General features: G+C 41.3%; 1 protein-coding gene across 4 annotated transcripts in view; it reads right to left on the bottom strand.

The window, feature by feature from the left end:
- FGD3 (FYVE, RhoGEF and PH domain containing 3) overlaps positions 1–19,821 on the bottom strand; it is a 70,041-nt gene that overhangs the window by 28,520 nt on the left and 21,700 nt on the right. For all 4 annotated transcript variants that reach the window (XM_031063517.1, XM_031063518.1, XM_031063519.1 and 1 more), the window contains 6 exons: positions 18,535–18,705; positions 13,997–14,165; positions 12,333–12,930; positions 5,735–5,824; positions 4,396–4,532; positions 2,948–3,104 (listed from right to left, as the gene is read on the bottom strand). In XM_031063517.1, coding sequence (XP_030919377.1) covers positions 2,948–3,104; positions 4,396–4,532; positions 5,735–5,824; positions 12,333–12,930; positions 13,997–14,165; positions 18,535–18,705 — 1,322 coding nt within the window. The remainder of the gene's footprint in view (positions 1–2,947; positions 3,105–4,395; positions 4,533–5,734; positions 5,825–12,332; positions 12,931–13,996; positions 14,166–18,534; positions 18,706–19,821) is intronic.

Raw genomic sequence — 19,821 nt, 5'->3', positions numbered from 1 at the left:
GATGATAAAGAAGAAATGAGCAAGTGAATGACAGTTGGAGCAGTGAGTGAGGCTGGGAGAGTAAAGAAGAGGCCGGAAAGAGATGACGGAGTAGCTGGTTGGTGGACTCTTTTTGGTACAGCCATGGACAGAACCATGCTTCCTCGCGACACAGAGGCTGCATGCAGGGGGGAGGCGATGGCTCAGAACTGAGAGGGTTCAGTTTTGGAGACCCCCCGGCCCCAGGGGGTAGACACGTATGGGGGGGACAAGAGGTCCCGAGATGAGAGAAAACTGTGCTTTTTTTTGGAACTGGTCAAAGCACCCTTAAAAGGATAACCCTTGAAGCAGCTCTGTTCCTTGTCCAGTGGTGAGAGCGCTGGGCATGCAAGGAAGAGGTCACCATGGCCCCAAGAAGGACTCCTCTCCTCTTGATGGACTGGAATTGAGTATTTACAGGGTGATGGATGGAGAGTTGAAATTTGGAAGATGTATTGGAAATGTGGTGGGGGGGAGGAGGAAATGCTTTTTGTGGAGTTTTCATTTTCCAGGTGTGTGTGTGTGTGTGTGGTTTGTTTTCCTTTTGTAGTTTAGTTAATAAACTTTTTTTGCTAAGGTAGAGGCCTGCTTTGCTTATTTCCTGGTCACATCTCACAGCGAACACCAGGGAAGTATATTTTCATGGGGCACTGGCATTGTGCCAGTGTCAAACCATGACAGTCACAGTCATCAATTTGGTTTTTGTTTTCTGCTTTCCATAGTTTAACATAATTAGTAACAGTGAATGCCTAATGCTGTATATGATATATACACTATTCCATTAGCAGCTTAGGTAGACAGTGCATCCCTGAAGGATCACAACACACTTCAACTGGTATGTTGAAAACTATCAGTGGCTTTTGATAGTGCAGAGATATGTCAAATAAGTGGACTAAGCATTCTGGGTCCAATCTCTGCCTCCTGCAGCTATAATCACCGAGCAACAGAGCAAAAGGTGCTGGATAGGTGTGACTAAATAACCTACAGTGCAATTCTGTCATCAGCAGGCTTCCGAGGTACATCTGCCTGCATCGCCAGTGCCCACACTGTCTGGCAAGAGTTCTGCTCAAGCAACAGCAGAGCTGCCCATGGTCTGGAACCGGTGTAGACCAACAGGTGACATACATCATTTATGCTGGAAGGTCCTTGGTGGGAAGAGACAGCTGAATTTTGGAGAAGGGAGTTGCCTGTGCTGTAGTGAAAACTGTCCCAAATGGATTACCCTGCAGAAATTCATGGCTTGCCACAGGCTGAGGACAGCAAAACACAGTGCTGGTGTGCATGCCCTTAATGGGAGCAGGACGGGTACAGGCAAAAAAAGGGTAAGAAAAGGTCCTGTGGAGCAGTAGCATGGCAGGAAAGGACCTCCCCCTGTCCTTGTTTCTCCAAACTTCTGTCTTGAGTCTCTGACACAGCCCTAAACCTCCACTCAGGGCCTCTCCTCTCCCAGCTTGCTAGGGGATTACTTGATTCCCGACAGCTGGCCCAGCCACAGTCCTCCCATTTAGGGCAGGCAGCTGTGCTCCCTGTTCAGCTTAACCCACTCCTTGCCAGCCCTTCCCTCCCAAAGGATTGTATCTGCCTTCCCAGGACTGGCAGAGGGATGCTTATGAGCATCCTGGAGCCTGCATCCATTCAGCTGGCCCAGGGGATGAGCAGGATAGAACAGTTTTATGGATGCATCAGCATCACTGGAGCTCTTCCCCTCTCCCTGCGCAGCTTTTTGTGCAATTATGAGAAAACACATGAAAATCCATCTTAAGCATCCTCCTGTGGAGCTGTGATCCTGAGATCTGCTTACCACTTTGGAAGCCTCAGAAAAACCAGACGAACAGCAGATGCTGTTAGTGACATATCCAAACTTAAGCACACCCACCTCAGAATGAAACTGTATTTAATAAAAAAAATTAAAGTTAGAAATGAGGAAGACAAATTTAAAAGAGTCAGAATTACTGGGCCAAGGGTGAAGTTTCATTCTGTGATCTGATACTCCTCTTAAACCACAGAATTATGGAATGGTTTGGGTTGGAAGGGACCTTGAAGACCATCCAGCCCAACCCTCATCCACTGTCCCAAGTTGTTCCAAGCCCCATCCAGCCTGGTCTTGAACATTTCCACGGATCCAGGGGCAGCCACAGCTTCTCTGGGCAGCCTGTGCCAGGGCCTCACCACCTTCACAGGGAAGAATTACTTTCCAATATCCCATCTAACGCTGGCCTCTGTAAGTTTAAAGCCATATTAAAAAAAAATAAAAAATGAGTGGAATAAAAGCTGTGTGTGAAATCTGTGTACCAGAAAAAGAGAAGAAAGGAATGCCACTAAAATTGTGTAATTTTAGTATGTCTTATTATCTTGACAATGTGTGTCATTAACTGGGAAACAAATAAATACACTGAATTAAGTGAGGATCTCTCACTCCTGGTTCTAGCCAGCAGAGAGTTAATTTTTTCCAGTAGCCAGGAGGGGTGTGGCCAGGGCCTCAGTGTTAGTGGATAACACCTCAGGTCACTGACAGGCTGGAAGAGAGGGTCTCATTTCAGAAAAGGTTCCTTATGGTGGAGCAAGTGTGGCACATGGAGCAGTTTGGGTGATGCTGGTCCTGACTGGAGGGAGTGGTTTCAGTAGGTAGCTGCAGCTGGATTGAACTCTGCACTCTCTTTTTGGTACACCTTTATTTTTATTATTAATATGGTTGCTCTTACTGTTTGTTTTCTTATCTCATTGTTTCCAGTCAATTGTTCTTACCTCAACCCATGATTTTTGCTTTTTGTGCCTCCAGCTCTCCTCTTCAGATGCTCCTGGAGGAGGGGAAAAGGGCAGTGGGGGAAAACAAAGGAGTAGCAGTGTGGTTTTGGAGTCTCTAAACTGGGGAGTATCATTCCTAAACCATTACAATCTCCAAGTCCTATTATGCGAATTAAAAACATACCTGTATATTCTGAACAACATCTTTGAAGGGAGAGGACCGCTGCATACATGTGTTCACTATGTCCATTGCCCTGTCAAAGTTCTTTACATACTCTCCATACATCTTCAGAAAAGGAGCAAGTTTCTGCAGGATATCCCCGAGCCGTGGGTTGACGCTCCTATGGTAAAGAGACAGGTAAGTACTGAAATCTCTGGAAATGAATGGTATCTTCAGAGAGAAAACACAGCTGTAAGATTTCCACAGTTGTCTCCCACATGCACAAGCATTTACACATACATGCAATCAAGACAGGCTAAGTTTAGTTTATGGTAATCTATGCAATATCTTAGATGAAACTTCAAACACAAATCCTGTTGTACAAGGGATGACATTTCTCCCCTCACTGTCTTAGGTGAAAAGCAGACTGACTACACATCATTGAAAGAACTTCTGCCCAACACAAAATCTTGTGGGAAACTTTTACTCATTAAAAATAATCTCCCACCACAGCCAAACATCTGAATTGGTTTTAATGCAAAGAGATGGTTCAGTTCAACAGGGTAATCCCTAGGGGCTAGTAACCCCAGGCTGGAGCAGCAGTAGCCACAAATCTCTCTCTGCCAAAGTCATGGCCAGGCAGAGAGCCAGCCATTCTCCCCCAGTCTGCTTGCAAGCCCCTCTTTTAGCCAGTTGACAAGCTTCTATCCTCTTCTGACTCCGAGACTGCAGTTTTCCTCTCCTCTGTTACAGGTTGTCCCTGCAAGTGCAAGTCAGGCACAGAGGTGCTGAGACTCATTTACTCCTTCTGGTCACTGACAAACGTGCGGAGACTGGACTCAGCCAAGAGAGAGGCAAGTCCTGGTCTTGTCTTGATCAATCAGGGGACCTGGAAAGGTCAGCACTATCTGCACCTGCCACTGCAGGACACCATGCAGCCAATGTGTCCCCTCAAATTGGGTTTCCTAGATCTGACTTACAATTAACCTTTCTACCTATCACTGTGTTTCTGCCTTATCTACAGCTTACAGCATCACAGAATGATTAGGGTTGGAAAAGACCTCTAAAACCAATAAGTTCTACCTTCAACTTCTTACAGTAGCCAAATTTTAAATGGTATTTGAAAATATTTATTTCAGCTATGGGGTCAAAAGAAGCAATTTCATTCCTTCCTAGTACTGTAATTTCATAGTACTGCAATAATAGGAGAGCGGGAATGCAGTAAGGAAAACAGCGGTAGTAATACTTCCAACTAAAAAAACGCTCACAATGTATTCTGGAAGTTTTGAGTGCTCAGGCCTACTCCATAAGTCAGAAATGTTTGAGAGACTTCAGAAATGTTTGAGAGTTAGTAAATAACTAATGCAACTACTGCATTTAACAATAAAAAATTTGGAATTAGACTAGGCCTTATGGTTGCTACAGTTTCTTGAAAATGTATTTTTTAAATAATTGTAATGACAGCTACCTACCATTCTTGTGTAATTCTTGTTTTGAGCTCAGGAAGAAGAAATTGTCCATGGAAACAATAGATGGAAGAAATATTTGAGAAGATGCCTGTTATCACTTCAGATGAGATTCCTGCTTCAGACAATTTAGTGCAAAAAACCTGCAGAAGGCAACAAGACAGCACCAACATTTTTAACAAAAAACAGTCCTAGACATGCTGATTTTAGATTGCAATTTTGCAAAGCTGACTGCTTAGAACAGAGCTGCAGATTTTGACCCCTGGTAGGCAGTCCTTGGAGTCTTAAGGAGGTTCACAAAATTTAAGCGCACTGTCACCCAGAGTTAGATATATCACTATAGGCTATTGAAAAAACTAGGAAAATCTGAACTGTAATTCAAAAAAGATTGAAATGACTGAGAAGGTCAGACATCTCATATTTGAGTGCAAGCTGCAAACATCATTCAGTCCCTGAAAAGCATTTACTGCTATTTACACAAAGCAAAATAAATAAAGTGATTGGGTTTTTCTCAGTAGGAAAAATTACACTATACTGAACAAAAGGAAAAGACATTCCCTAGATGTCTATGGTCTAGAAACAGTTTCTGTTAATCTAATACAAGCACTGTAAGTCTTCCATACAGCTCCAAGAGTTGTAGGATGAAGCATTCTCCAAGTTACAGCTTCTAACAGTATTTCTTGCCAGGTGACAGTTTTCTATTTTTTTTCTTCTACTCATTTTTAAAAAGCACTTTGCTAGAAATGTGTCTCATCCTCATTTTTATTTCTTTCTTGCATATTCATGGGTTTTTTCTTTGAGGTAATTATAGAAATGTCTGAATTGTGTAGCGTCAACTCAAAGTCTATGGGGAAGAAAGTTCAGACTCATCACACCAGTTTCACTTCATCCCCATGTGTAAACATGATGGGCAACACTTACAAAACAGACTGGTAAAAAATAGTTTGCTGTAGGCTCAGGGCTAACACATGTGGCCCGATTTTAGTAAAACTTCAACTTCTTGCACATCAAAGAGCAATCACTGATTTCATAATTTCTTAGTGCCTTCATTATCCCTGTGATTTCCTCTCCCCATACATCCAGGGAGTAACCAAATGCTGGCAGTGTCTGTGTCTTGGACTGCTGCTTTCCCATTTCCCTTTCTGCCATCCCAATCCTCTGTTTCCTTTCAGAGAACCCTCTTGCTCAAAGCTCACATCTGGGATCCACGGCACACAGCCTGGCAAGCAAACTCCATCTTCCACCTACACACAGCATTTGTACTGAGCTACAGCTTAGGCAATGGACAGGAGACATCATTGCTGCTCACTGAAAAGAAAGGAGAGTTAATTCAAAATGGAATTACCTGGTCCAAGAGATGAAGTCTTTTAACATATGCTTCTTCTGTGTGGAGCAGCTCATTGGCGATGTTGAATAGCTTTTGGGGCTCTGTACACTGAAAAAAAAGTTACAAATGACACAATCCATGTGCACCTCCACACCTAAGTTCCACTAACTGTTCTGTTTTTTCATTTTGTCAGTGGCCAAAATCCTACCAGCAGAGGAGCCTGGAGTGAAAGAGGTCAACACATTTCAGAATCTGCCCCACATCTCTCAAAAGATCACTTTGCTCCAGAGATATTTTAATGCTGTTTTCTGAAAGAGCAATTAGTAATGCAATCAGTGGCTGGTCAGGACATCACTTGAGTTCATTACGGCTTTATAAAAAGAACCAGAAACATCCTCTAAACCTGGAAATAAGTCTAGTTAATTTGAAAAATAAGGCAATAGACTGTAAATCAACTGTTCTCCTTTTTGGATTCAGGTCCTGTAACTAAAATGAAAACTAGAAACCAGGCTGTTTGGCCAGATTTCTACCCTTGCCAGCACAGCATTACTCTCTATGGCATACTTCTAAGATTTTTGTGCAGCTTTATACACAGGCCAGTTCCCTGGAAAGAATTTTCAGCAAGGTAACCCAAATTACTCAGTGAAGCCTTTCATTAAGCTCATAAAAAAAAAAAAAAGAGAGAGAGAGAAAGGACTACTTAAAAACTCTAAATACACTTTTAAAGCACTGACTTCAGGCACTGTTCAGCCAAAAGCTACATAGACCCTTCACTCACTAAGTGCTTAATAATACCTGAATTACTAGAATACAGGCTTGAACTTCCCAACAATCTTTTAAAGTGTTAGACTCTAAACACCATGCCTACACATAATGAAACCAGTCCAGAACAGAGTGTTGGCTGGCTTGTGCTCAGGAATACAAGCATGGAAAATGGGCAGCAAGGATGATCAAATGTAGGGAAACTATACTGGGCTGGATCCAGAAGAAAAGACAAATGCACTGAAGGTAAGAGGTGCATTAATGATTCCTGGAATGGAGAACATTGACTGGGTGCAATTAATCACTATTTCTATGGGAAAACTGAAGGGCATCAAATAAAATCACTGAGGTGTTGCTTCAGGGGCTGCTTCCTCAAGAAACACAACATTGCTGGCAGTAACCTTCACACAGGTTCACAAAAGAACCAGAAATATCCACAGAGGAAAAATTTAGCTGAAGTCTATTAAACACATGGGGCACTTTCCAGTTCAGGAAGCATGTGGGCCTGTCACCAGTAGCAGTGCTCCATCCCAAATGCCTGTCTCTGGCGCTCACATTTGGGGCAAGGACTTGTAGGTACAACCCTGTGAGCCACCATCAGATTGTAGGAAAACATCAAATAAAGGCTCTCTTTAAGCTTCTTCAACATTACCTTGTTTTGTTTCCAAATAAAGTTGATGAGAAAAATTTAAACACCTGCCCTCCACACAGATTCAGACAAACTGCAGTACAACTGAAAACCTCAAAGGTTTTTTAAAGAAAGCCATGAACTCCAACAAATCAGACCCACAATTATCCTACATGGAATGAGGCGCCACTTGGCATGAAGTACCCATAGCTCCATGATGTAAGTATTATTGAAGGAAAGTGAATAGCTTTCCTTCATTTGAAACAACATCAGACTTCATTTGAAGCAATCCAGGCACAAATTTGAATTATTTCCAGGTACAAATCTGAAGATAGGCAAACATGCCATGAGTGAAGTTTTGACATGGACTATCTCTGCCCTGCCTCTCAAATTATTCCAAGTCAAGTCAAATACTCTTTTACACTCTTTCAACATGCTACACAACATCATGCTCTGTTCACTATGTATTAATATTTAGGGGAAGTGAAAAAAAAAGCAAACCACAGCAGAATAAGTTTTGAAATTGTTCCAAGGAAATACATCTTATTACAGTTTACACTGAAGTGCTCTGCTGGCCCAGTCAAACCCAGTAACAACAAGGATCTCTCACTGAGAAAGAATTAATCTACTGGTGTTGCTGGGCACAAAGGAGCACTCAAATGAAAGGCACTGATGTAACCAGCTGGCATGCCAGTCACCAAGAGCATCCTTTGAGTTGTTTGAATTCAGAATTGGAGAAATACTTATTTCCAACCAAATACATTTGTACTCAGAAGTAAATCTTTATACAGCACAGGTACTTTTTTAGCTCCTGACCTTCACCATCTGCAATTCAGTTTATATTTCAAGAAAACTTGCCGACCTCTGCTTAAATACCAAACAAGGGCTTAATAGGCTCAGCTTGAGCTCAGTTTTACAGAGTGACTCTATCTTCAGTTGTCCTCTCTGCTAAGCAGAGAGGTAGGCACATTTTTCAGACAAATTTGCAACATATTTGCCTTTCAATGGGCATAACATTTTAAATGAAACGGTAGATTAATTAAATGTGAGGCAGTCCCATTCTTCTAACTTCATTTTGTGCCATGGTGGGATAGCTTTAACAAAGCCCAAGCCATCATTTAGTTCACTAGGAACAAGATATTTCATGGTCCATGTTTCTAAAGGAAAAGTAAAACAAACTTGCAAATTGAGATTATGCTCTGCTTTGTGCAGTGCTCTTGCTGAATGACTGCTTGCCACAGCCACAGCATCTCCTGTGCAGTCAGTCCCTATAACCTTACACCTGCTGCAAAGGCTGGACAGAACAGTGTGGCTGGTGGGGTGACAAGAAAGATTAAAAAATTGAAGAGGGAGGTGTTGACTTCACAACACAGAAAGTTCACTCCAGTGCTCGAAGCAGCATGATGCACTTTCACTTTGTGAAAGACTCAAAAATTCATTTTCAGCTGCAACTGTCCATAAAACATTTTAAATAAAAAGAAACAACAGCCTGAAATCAAACATAACCAGTTTCTAATGAAGGTCAGATTCACACTTGGAATGCATTTGCACCTTAAATCTTGCAGCAACCATTTTTCATACAATGGGTGTGCACAACTACATTCAGTCAGCATCGGTCTCACATAGGGCTTTCAGCAAATCTTGCAAGAGAGCTGCTGGGATAGAGCTTAGGCTAAAATCATACATGGTTATGCTTCAAAACTCCATCAGTCAGCCCTGCAAAGACCACAAAAAGTCACAGAAAGATTATAGACCACTTCCTATCAACAATCCTGAAAACAATACAGAAAAGTTATCCTATGCTTGGTTGTCTTTGTTGCACTGAAATCACATTTTCCTTAAGATATTTAAATCATGATGATGTCATATCTGAATTTTCTCAACCAACATTATGACTAAAACATTGACATACAGACTTTTTTTCTGAATATACATGGAGATAATCTCACCCAAAGGTCATAGCAGCAGGACTGCAGGCCAAATTTTACAACACACACTAGACATAGAAATCAAATGTGAAACCCCAGCCACGTACAGGCAGAATGGAAGCACGTGTCCATGAATACATGAGACTGAAGTGGGGCTCCATTGTTACTATTTACACATCAGGAAGCATGACAGAGGGAGAAAAGCATTCTTTGGTGATTACAAATGAGCATATATGACTCTTAGTGAAAAAATGCCTAAAAAAACCCCTCTGAAGCACTGATACCCCTCCCAGAAGCATTACTCAGGCTCTTGGGCAGTCAGCAGAAGTCTTGGGACTTTGGAGCACGACAGTCCCTCAGTCTCACTTTCATGTCACTTCTTTTCTTTGCAACCATCTTTGTACCCATCCAGATTAATGTGCATCACTTCCTGGAGCTCCTGATATTTTCTGAGACATTATCAAAACTAATAACCTCCTCTTGGTTAATTTTTATTTTGATAAAAGATAACTGGAAATCCCAGTAAATCACTCCTGAGATTTTAAAACGTAATTTGTGCTAATAGTGAGCCCTGTTAGACTGCTGCAGACTCCTAAAGAATCACTGCATAGCTAAGCCTAGACTAAATAAAACATTACCACTCACACATCAGGTAAGGTTACCTTCTCCAGCCATGAGCTGTGTGCAAGCTTGGGCGGAAGATAGAAAGATAACTGAAGTAGAAAAGAATAGTTATTCATGATCTTCACTTACACTGATATCCTGGGAGTTACTGAGCCATCATTAAATCACTCTGCAGCTGTAGTTATGATTCTCCTCCGACTATAACAGCTTTCATATTTAATGAGACTACTGGTTACCTTCATGGTGCAGCTGCAAAGCCTGGTACTAGGGGTAGGAGGGGGAATGCAGGAAAAATGCTTTCCCAACTTAAGGCTTTTTGAAGGAGATGAGGTCTCCCCAGCTCCCAGGCCAGCAGCTGATGCCAATTGAATTCTCTCTTCTTTCAAGCAGGAAAATTATCAGTTTTGTCAAGGATGATGTGACATTCCAGCCTAAGAATAACCATGGAACAAGTCAACTTTGAATCATGTTAGCTCTCCTTGCTGGAAGCTATGGCCCTTCACTCTAACCCTGAGTCCATAGTGCCCCAGATCTGCAACAGAATCAAAGAGGGGAGCAGGAAATTACCTCAAGTTATGCCAGGGGAGGTTTAGATTGGATATTAGGAAAAAATTTCTTCACTGAAGGGTCAGGCATTGGAAGAAGCTGTCCAGGGAAGTGGTGGAGTCACCACCCACGCAAGTGTTCAAAAGACAGGTAAATGTGTTCTTCGAGACACAGTGGACCGGTCACTGTTAGAGTAGTGGTTGGACTCAATGATCTTGGAAGTCTTTTCCAACCATAATGATTCTGTGATTTTATGTGGACACTTGACACAGAAATTGGCTTCACCCAATGTGTCCCCAGAAGAGGGCACAATCTTTACACTGAAGAAGAGGCAGCTGCTCTCTCAGCCTTCCTCCTCTATGTGACTGCAAAAACCAGGTGACTTAGTGCAGCTTGGTGAGCCTCAAAACTGCCTTTGGGAAGGGGAAATAAACTGCATGGGAAAACCTGCAGTGCATCACATAAAGGAGGGAGGGTAATACAAAAAAACCAAAACAAACGAGTTTTCTTCTGGAGATACCTCTCATGAATTCACCAGGTGAGCTCCAGAGAATTATAGCCTCATAATTTTGTGTCATCCTTATTTCCTACTATATGGACACATAACCTAAGGAACAAGATTCAAAAACAGCCATCAAATCATTGATATCATATGAAACAGTGGTATTTGTCAACAAAGCACTTCTTAATCATATGGTAAAGTGTTCAGTTGGGGTTGTTCCAGTTGGTTTGATACAGCATTCCTAGTCCAAACTGCAAATTTAATTACCAGATTAGAGATTTTTAATGTAATATATTATTTTCCAGGAGTTGGTCTTTGATGATTGTTATGGGCTCCTACCAACTCAGGAAATTCTACAATTCTAGGCGTTCTTGCTGGCCTGTTGCAACTAATAACATATCTTTCAAATAATATTTCAGTGGCACACATGCACATACATGCACATTATGAATATAAAACAATTAAAGTATGTCACAGTGTGTGTACATAGGTATGAACACACTTGTCAAGCTCTGAGGTACAGAACTTGCATGTCATTTCATCATTCTTTTATTTATATCAGATGATTGACCTAGAAACTAAGAAATGCATTCTAATGTCCACATTTCCCAAGGGACAAGCCCTTGACTGACACAAATCATTATATACTTGGTGATTTCAACAGAACCACATGATTTATAAAAACTGAGGTGTGGACACTGCACTTCACTAGCTACAGATCATTAGCTGCAGCTTCTCATCATATTATTTAAAACACAAAAATCCCACATATTAACTTTACTGTCATCATGGCTTGGGGGGGAAAAACCCTAACAAACCCAAACACCTGCAAATACAAACAAAAAGAGCCACCAAACAAAAAGTGCAAAAAGTGGAATATTTTGCAGATATTTTGCAATATTCTGTTCTGTTCTTCTGGAAAAATCTAATCCCCTTTAACAGCACTATTTCTAAAAATAACTGTCTTGATAAGCTGATAATCAAAGGAATCTGTCATTAATCTTACATAGCTGCTGCAAACACACAACAGCCTGGACTACTGGAATCAAAGAAAAATCTCTTTTCCAACTACAGTTTCCTGAAGAGTAATTTGACATAACTACCATTAAAACAACTTCTTTGCACTCAAGAAGTGGTCACACCAACAAAAGCACAGGTTTCTGTAAAAAAACACTCTAAATTTTGTGTGAGAGAAGATTCTGATCCTGCCCATTCTACTCAGATGCAAGGTCCTGACCCTGCAAGATGCACTATCCAATTAACTCTCTGAATAACAGAGAGCTCCATGGAATAGAACATGCTCTAACAAGCTGAGCCTAGACAAACCCAAGCAACAAACACAAGGCAGGAGTCTTGACCTACAAAAGTATCTGAATTTTAACAGCTAACCTCTGGCTGTGATGGATTCTCTTATATTAAACCTTTTGAAGCAAGCTGGGAACCTTTCTAAAAAACTGTCTAGGTCAGAAACAAGTTAGGACCTGCATAAAGCAGGAAACAATACTGACTATCATGATCCTTTGATGAAAAACCAACGAAACAAATGATCCAAACAATGTATTAAATTGATGCAAGTGTCAGGAACTGATTTCTGAGTGCACGATAGCAATGAACAAATTCCCTTACCTTGTTTCCATCCAAATACTCCAACTTTGGCACTTCTGCTATCTCTTGCTCCTCACTGCTTCCTTCATCAATGTCACTGTCATCATCCTGTGTGGAGTCTCTCTTCTGCTCCACAGAGGAAGGTTTGGTGCCCTTTCTGTCAGGTTCCATCTCTCCTGGGTTCCCAGCCATGCTGGGCTTCTTCTGCTCTGCCCCTTCTTCACTGGGGAATGTTTCCCCAGCCACACTACAAGAAGGACTGTCAATGCCACTGTCTCTGTTGGGAATTTTACCACTCCCATTCAGTTCTGCAGTTGAGTCTTTACTGCTAAGCTCTTCTTGGGACTCTTTGCTCAAAGTCACAGCAGTACAGTCTTCATGGCTTTTGCTATCACATATGCTCAGGTCTTTAACTTTCATTATGTCTGTGTTAGTTAGATCCATGCTGCATGGTATGTTGGGCTCAGTTTCATCCAATTCAGTTCTGTCATTTGCGGAAGAGTCACTGGAAGCCACTGTGTCACGGTCACACAAGCTCATCTGCTTGGATGAGTCCAGGCCAGGTTCCATTTTAAGAGCTAAATTTAGCTGGTTTCTTTGAAGAATGTGTACAGGTTGCCTGTGAATGAAAAGAAAGCACCACAGTCATATTAATACTCAGGTTTCACAAGTGCCCTGAAAGAGAGGGTGTGATTGCCATTTGATTCAAGCACCCCACTGACAATCCCAGAAGGCAAGAGTGTGCACATTTGCATTAATAATGATCATCCAACAACACCCAATGAAACAACATCACCCCAACATTCTACTGAAATGGCACCACCAGAATCATGGGCCTTTAGTGCTTTCCATGTCACCTTGAAGAACAGTCTGGTTTGAGGGTTTGGAGAAGAAATCGCCTCTGAAAAGAAGCAATTGGTTCTGGGCTCATTTAAACAGAAACTCTCATTCTTCACCAAAACCAAGCCCTTTTAGCAAGGTGTTTTCTCCCAGAGAGGATGTACTGAAGCATGAGAAGGCACTACTTTTCCTTTTTGGAAGACACCAGGTTCACCCAGGCTATAACACTCCAATGCACAGTATGATGCCTGTCTCCCTCTCCCTCTTTGTGGAAAAAAAATCCATCATTTAGCTCCATCAGGGACATTTGTTCTTCAGGAAAAGTTCTTGTGTGTTTGCAAAATGAGCTGGTTTTACAGCAAAATATACATATTTTATCCAATTAATGTCTTTAATTACAAAGTTTTAAAACAGCTGCTGTTCTACATGACATTGTTTCACAGTACCCTATATCCTTCCCTGCCTCCAAGAAGCAAGATCTGATGTTTATTGTATCTTGGACAGAATACTCAAGTAGTTCATTTCATAACAATCAAGTTCCTATGATGCAATTCCCACATCTAGCCAACTTACCAAAAGCAGACTGTGGGCTACTTGCCTTTGTTAGAATCTTACCAAATTCAGCAGGTCTTAAGCTCCTTAAGTGTGACTGCATGTTACAAACTAAAATTTGCAGCTTTTATTAAAAATATTCTTTGTCCTCAGTGAAACTTTGCACTTCCAGTAGAAAACATCCCAAGAGGACTTTCCAGGGGATGATTATAGTTAATGTTTTCTACTATTATATTCTAAGTTAAAAATGCAGAAAAGGGAGAGGAGAGCAGATCTGGCAAAGCCATATTTACCTAATACTTTCAAATTTCTCAATGAGCGTGTTGACTCCTGCTGATATTGGTATTTCTTCCTCTCCAGGTGCTAAGCTCCTTGATGACTTGGGATCAGCTGGCAGAGGCCGAGATGGTGCAGGAGGAATTCTTTCCTGCCCAGGTTTGAGATGGACAGGCTTAGGAGGTACTAATGAAAGAGAAGGAAAAAACAGGAGGATAAATCTCCGTCTTCTTTATCCTAAACTGGGAAAAAAATCCAGACCAAGAGGTATGCATTCTTTCCTCATTTTTTATGAACGGCACTGGTGCAGTCCTGAAGTATTGCTTACACCAAAGCAAGCTGCTAAAGAAAAATGACAGGCTTCTATTTTGTGCCTCTGCAGCTGGCTTAGCCGTGCTAACAAACTGAGCAGCTTGCAGCACTGCACTGCTTCCTCATTACCAAACAGGATGCAGAGCTTACGCTTCAGTTTGCAAGTTTGCTAACCATCTCAATCACACTAATGAGCTTCCCCTTCCATGACTTCTCAAAATTTCTGGTACCCCATTGAATGTCTTATATTGGGAAAAAAAAAAGGTAGAGGGATGAACCACATCCCAAAATAAATCTTTAAAACCCAACCCCAGCATGGATTTCAGTGCCTTGTGTTTGCTTGGTCCAAAATGCCACAGGCTGAACATAATGGCTTTTTTTCCTCTCATTCTCTCTCCCCCTTCTCTTCTGTGGTGTACTAGTCCTCACAAATTTCCTTCCTCTTTTGGTTCTACGTTGCATTGTGTATGGTATAAATAAAACAAGTATTGTAAGAACACTCATATTCCTCTTCAGGACTCACAAGGAGGCCAAGGTACAAAGTTTAATACAGTATTTTTTTAAAATGGCATTAAAATGTAATGTCATTCTAAAAAGATTTTTCAGATCTTCCATTAGTTGCAAAGTAAATTATTTAGCATAGACAGGCAGTAACTCATGGCAACAAGTTCCCATGCTGTCATGGTTTCATATAGGGAAAACAACTCCCATAGGAAGAACTCACATTGGAAGGCAGGAAAACTAGCTGTGGGATTGTTCCCAAAGCACACACTGCATGGAGTAGGACTGCCAAGTGTGCCCTCCAATCTAGACTATCCAATGAGTTGACACATTAAGTGAGGAAATTCTAACTACATGTTGTATTTTGAAAAAACATTTTTGAAAACAGTTTCTTTCAACCATTTCTGACTCTGATCATCCAGTTGAGACATGTGATCAGCATTGTGGGCTTGAGTTAACAACTGTTCTGAATGTAATTCCAGGGTTACTTTCTTTAGGAGGATAAACAGAGGCATATGCACCCAAAAAGTCAATTCCAATTGTCCCTTCCTTGCATAAGTCCCTTCATTCTGCATTTGTTCTAAGATCCACATCAGCCCAGATGTCTGCCCTGCTCCAGCGGATGGGGAGCTGCCATAGTAGTCCATAGCCAGACAGTGTCTGAGGTCAGTGATGAAGAGGTGTTAAAGCATTTTGGAGTTCTGAGTATAAGTCAGATTTTAAACTTCCTACATTACCGAGTTTATTTCAGCATGAAAGAATAAAATCAAAATTTTTAAGGATTTGAGCTTTAAGAGGACACTTCCTATAAGAGGACTGATTTGCCCAGTCTCCAAAACCATCTGAAATTCCTATTATAAAATAAAGATGTTAAAGTCCAATTCTGAAAATACTTCTACAAGCCCTATCTTATACAGGAATAACAGGGAAACAGGAAAAGAAAATCTTCTTGCATATAAATGGGATGGTGAAGATCTGTGTTTTGTTCACCAGGTTTTCAAGTGCACACCATGTGACCAGTGAGCGTCTGACCATGTTTCTCCATGTAAAAATAAAAAACAACCTAAAAACAAGTAACCACACAGCCATCTGGCCCATCTACCAAAGACAAGCTCTGCGCTCCTTACAGAGGGTGCATAGTGCAGCAGGCAGACATGTCAGAACCTACCCCACATACCCCATCAGGCCTTCCATACACCCAAGGTTTTATAATAATATCAAAGCATTTACACTGGGTCTCACTGCTGTCCATGTAAACATTTGATGTCTTTCCTGTTAGTGGATTCATCTGAATCACCTCAGACAACAAATTCTGCACTGGACCAAAAGGAAGCAGGAAAACACTTTTGTTAATTCTGAATTTTTACCTACTGAAGTAATGTTGAGAAATGAAGACTCCAACATGGAGGCAAAGCCACTAACTCCACCAAGGACTACTTAGCAAGCAAAATTTCAGCCACACCAGATGTTCAAGGCCACCTTGGTTCAAGGCCAAGTGCACCTGTGTCAGGGCAATCCCAGATGCAGGCTGGGTGGAGAATGGATCAAGATTAGCCCCAGGAAGAAGCACTTTGGGGTGTGGTTGTCAAGATGTTTCACATGACCTGACCACATGCACTGACAGCCCAGAACCTCGTCGTGTCCTGGACTGCATCCCCACCTGTAACATGAGAAGCAGGTAACGCAGATTCTCTGCCTCTGCTCCATTTTGGTGAGACTCCACTTGCAGCTCTGGGGCCCCCAAAACAAGAATGATGTTGATTGATTGCAACCAGAGGAGGCCACAGAGGCTGCAAGGGCTGCAGCCTCTCTGCTCTGGAGATGGGTTGAGAGAGCTGGCAGGGTGTTCAGCCTGGGGAAGAGAAGGCTCCAGGAAGAGCTTAGAGCCCCTTCCAGTGCCTAAAGGGTCTCCAAGAAAAGTGGAGAGGGACTTTGGACAAAGGCCTGGAGCACCAGGACAAGACAGAATGGCTTCCTGACTGACAGCAGGGTTAGATGTGATATTAGGAATTAATTCTTCCTAATTCCTAATTAATTAGGAATTAATTCTTCCCCATGAGGGTGGGGAGGCCCTGGCACAGGTTGCCCAGAGAAGCTGTGGCTTCTCTATCCCTGGAAGTGTCCAAGCCAGGTTGAACACGGCTTGGAACAACCTGGTCTAGTGGAATGCATCCCTGCCTATAGCAGGGGATGGAACACGATAAGCTCTGTTTCCCTTTCCACCCAAACTGTGATTCTTTGGCTCTAATTAAAACTAGAAGTTTGCTACATGGAAGATAACAACATTATAAAGCACTTTCAAGTGCCACCTGAAGGCTGAAGCCATATGCTGGAAAGATATCTCCTCATTCCTCCTTCTCCTGAAGGTTTTACACAGCGGCTTATGGCTTCGAATCAAGCTAACTAGGGCCCCTCCAATTTTCTGAAATACACACATAGAAAAAACAGTTTACATCCTCAGTGATTGGAAATCAGTGCACATGAATACAACTGCAAAGTATTTGCACCAGGTGAATTCATTCCAGTTCTCACTGAACAGACACTTTCGCTATTCCTTTTTGTTGCCAGCAATAACAACATTAATGGAACAATCACTAATTAAACTTGGGCTACCAAGACCTCTAGGTGAAAGCTCCGTAAAGACACAGACCTTGTGAGGTGTTTCAAGCATGAAGTAGTATATTAATTTAATGTTTAAGGTTTACTTCCAGAAGCAGAAAATACAATGCTTTCTTTGTTGTTGTTTAAGGCTGAATTGCTTTTGTATAGATATTTTAATTGGGATAGGGTGGTAGTGCAATGGCCTAGAGTGTACAACACAAAAATATCTTCTTTTTCATATGACAATGACCATCTATCACATGGACCCATATCTTCTAAACATTTTGGTTTATGAACTTAATATCTTCTTGAAGCTTAGCTTTCTTTGTTCCAAACACCTTTCAAGTTCCATGCTTTTTGCATCTCCAATTCCCTTGAGGCAAGCACCCATTACACACATAAGTGTAATTAATTCTACAAAGCACGGGGTGGTGAGAGTAGGACTCTTGGCAAGCTGGCATTACAAAGACAGACCGCATGTCATTTCACTGATGAAGAAACATGAAAACAATCTCTACTCTTTCAAGAAATTTCCTGCAATCTTTTTTGTAGAATTCAGAAGCCTGGGGAGACCAGAAGAACAGCTGGAACACTACTTCCTGGCTCCTCTTCCATCATATTTTGGGTGTGCTATTTATTTGACTATTAGCTGGCAGTTCTGTGGAAGTACCACAACCCACACGTGATTGGTTTAGCTTCTACTTCATATTTTCAAAATACATTTGCTCCATTTAGGCATTTCCTGTTGCCACATGTAGTTCTTACAATAAAAGGAAAACAGACCAGGTTTTGACAATAAGATATTATTACCTAAAATACTTCTAAAAGAATTTATCAAAAATATAAACAATGTTGTTAAATTCAACTTATGCTTCACAGCTGCATGAGGTATACCAACAGGACAAGAAATATAAAGTGACAAGTTAAGTAACTGGTTATTGCTGAATCAATTTCTTTTTGAAGGCTTCTCTAGGTGGTTATCTAACATTGGAAAATAAAGATAATAAAACCATACCAGCTATACATTAGAATGCAAAAGTAACTGTTTTGCTGTGACTCAAACTGAAGCAATAATTTTAAAATATTATACTTCCTGTGCAACAGAAACTTGTACAATTTCTAGAAGAACAAAGCCACCTACCTTGGGGTTTCTGTAGAGGATGCATTTTGGCCAGCACAGTTTTGGTTTTGGGCTTCCTTCCAGCCTGATGGAGACATTGTGCTGAGCTGATGTGCTGCAGTTCCCCACATGCTTCCAACACAGGACTGGAGTCAATGTGACACTTGATTTGAAAAGGAGAACAAGGGCAACCTGAGGGAGGGAGGGGAGGGAAGGAAGGAAAGGAGGGAGGGAAGGAGGGAAGGAGGGAAGGAGGGAAGGAAGGAAGGAAGGAAGGAAGGAAGGAAGGGAAAAAAAATTAGTATTTGTTCTGTTGATCCTGAAGAAAAATTGTGCTACTTCTGGAAGTATATCAAAGGAAGTGGCGGAAGGAAGTGGCGAGGAAGGAAGGAAGGAAGGAAGGAAGGAAGGAAGGAAGGAAGGAAGGAAGGAAGGAAGGAAGGAAGGAAGGAAGGAAGGAAGGAAGGAAGGAAGGAAGGAAGGGAAAAAAAAGTTAGTATTTGTTCTGTTGATCCTGAAGAAAAATTGTGCTACTTCTGGAAGTATATCACGCATTCAAGTTCCTAAAGAAGGGAAGGGGGAAAGGAGAGGGGTGAGCCATTCACTCACAAGTTATTACATTCAATATACCAGCATTAATAATCCTGTTAAACTGCCTGACTGATAAGACAGGCAGAATTTCCACAATCCTGTCTTTAATGAATTATTTACTTCTTTACCATAGGCACCCAAAATAAAAGAGCAAATATAAAATTAAATAACATTTCAAAATGATTTCTCCAAAAAGAAATACAAGTGTTGTAGCATATAATGTTCTGTTACTTGATAAAATACAACTGTATTAGGATGATTCAGAAATATGTTCCATGTGGTGGGAATGGTACAAGTGCCATTTCTTCAGATTTAATTACTCAAGTTATTTATTACTCCTCCTTATATAAAAGATCAACATGCCTGCAAAAGGTCCAGTGTAGAAGATGCCATTAAGATACAATCCAGGGGCAATAGAGAGAAAGAAGTGATTAATATGATTGTTGGGTGTTTTTACATTCTTGATTCAATTCTGTGAAGACTCGGAAAACAAACCATCATGGACCTCACAGCATTTGATTTGGAGTTTTTTTGGATTTGTGGCAAGGCTACATAAAACCCTTATGTCAGCTTTTCTAGTGTGTCATAAGAAGGCTGAAAAAAGAATTTTAAAAGGAATGTGGTGTAAAGTTGCTGCTTTTGAACATATAAATATATGGGGTTCTGGCAGCACTCAGAAATGGAAAACACATCATATTTAGAAATTTGACATAAATG

Source organism: Geospiza fortis, unplaced genomic scaffold (assembly GCF_000277835.1).
Source record: "Geospiza fortis unplaced genomic scaffold, GeoFor_1.0 scaffold394, whole genome shotgun sequence".
Classification (NCBI taxonomy): Eukaryota; Metazoa; Chordata; class Aves; order Passeriformes; family Thraupidae; genus Geospiza; species Geospiza fortis.
The sequence above is the reverse complement of the archived record's forward strand: the minus strand, read 5'-3'. Positions and strand labels throughout refer to the sequence as shown.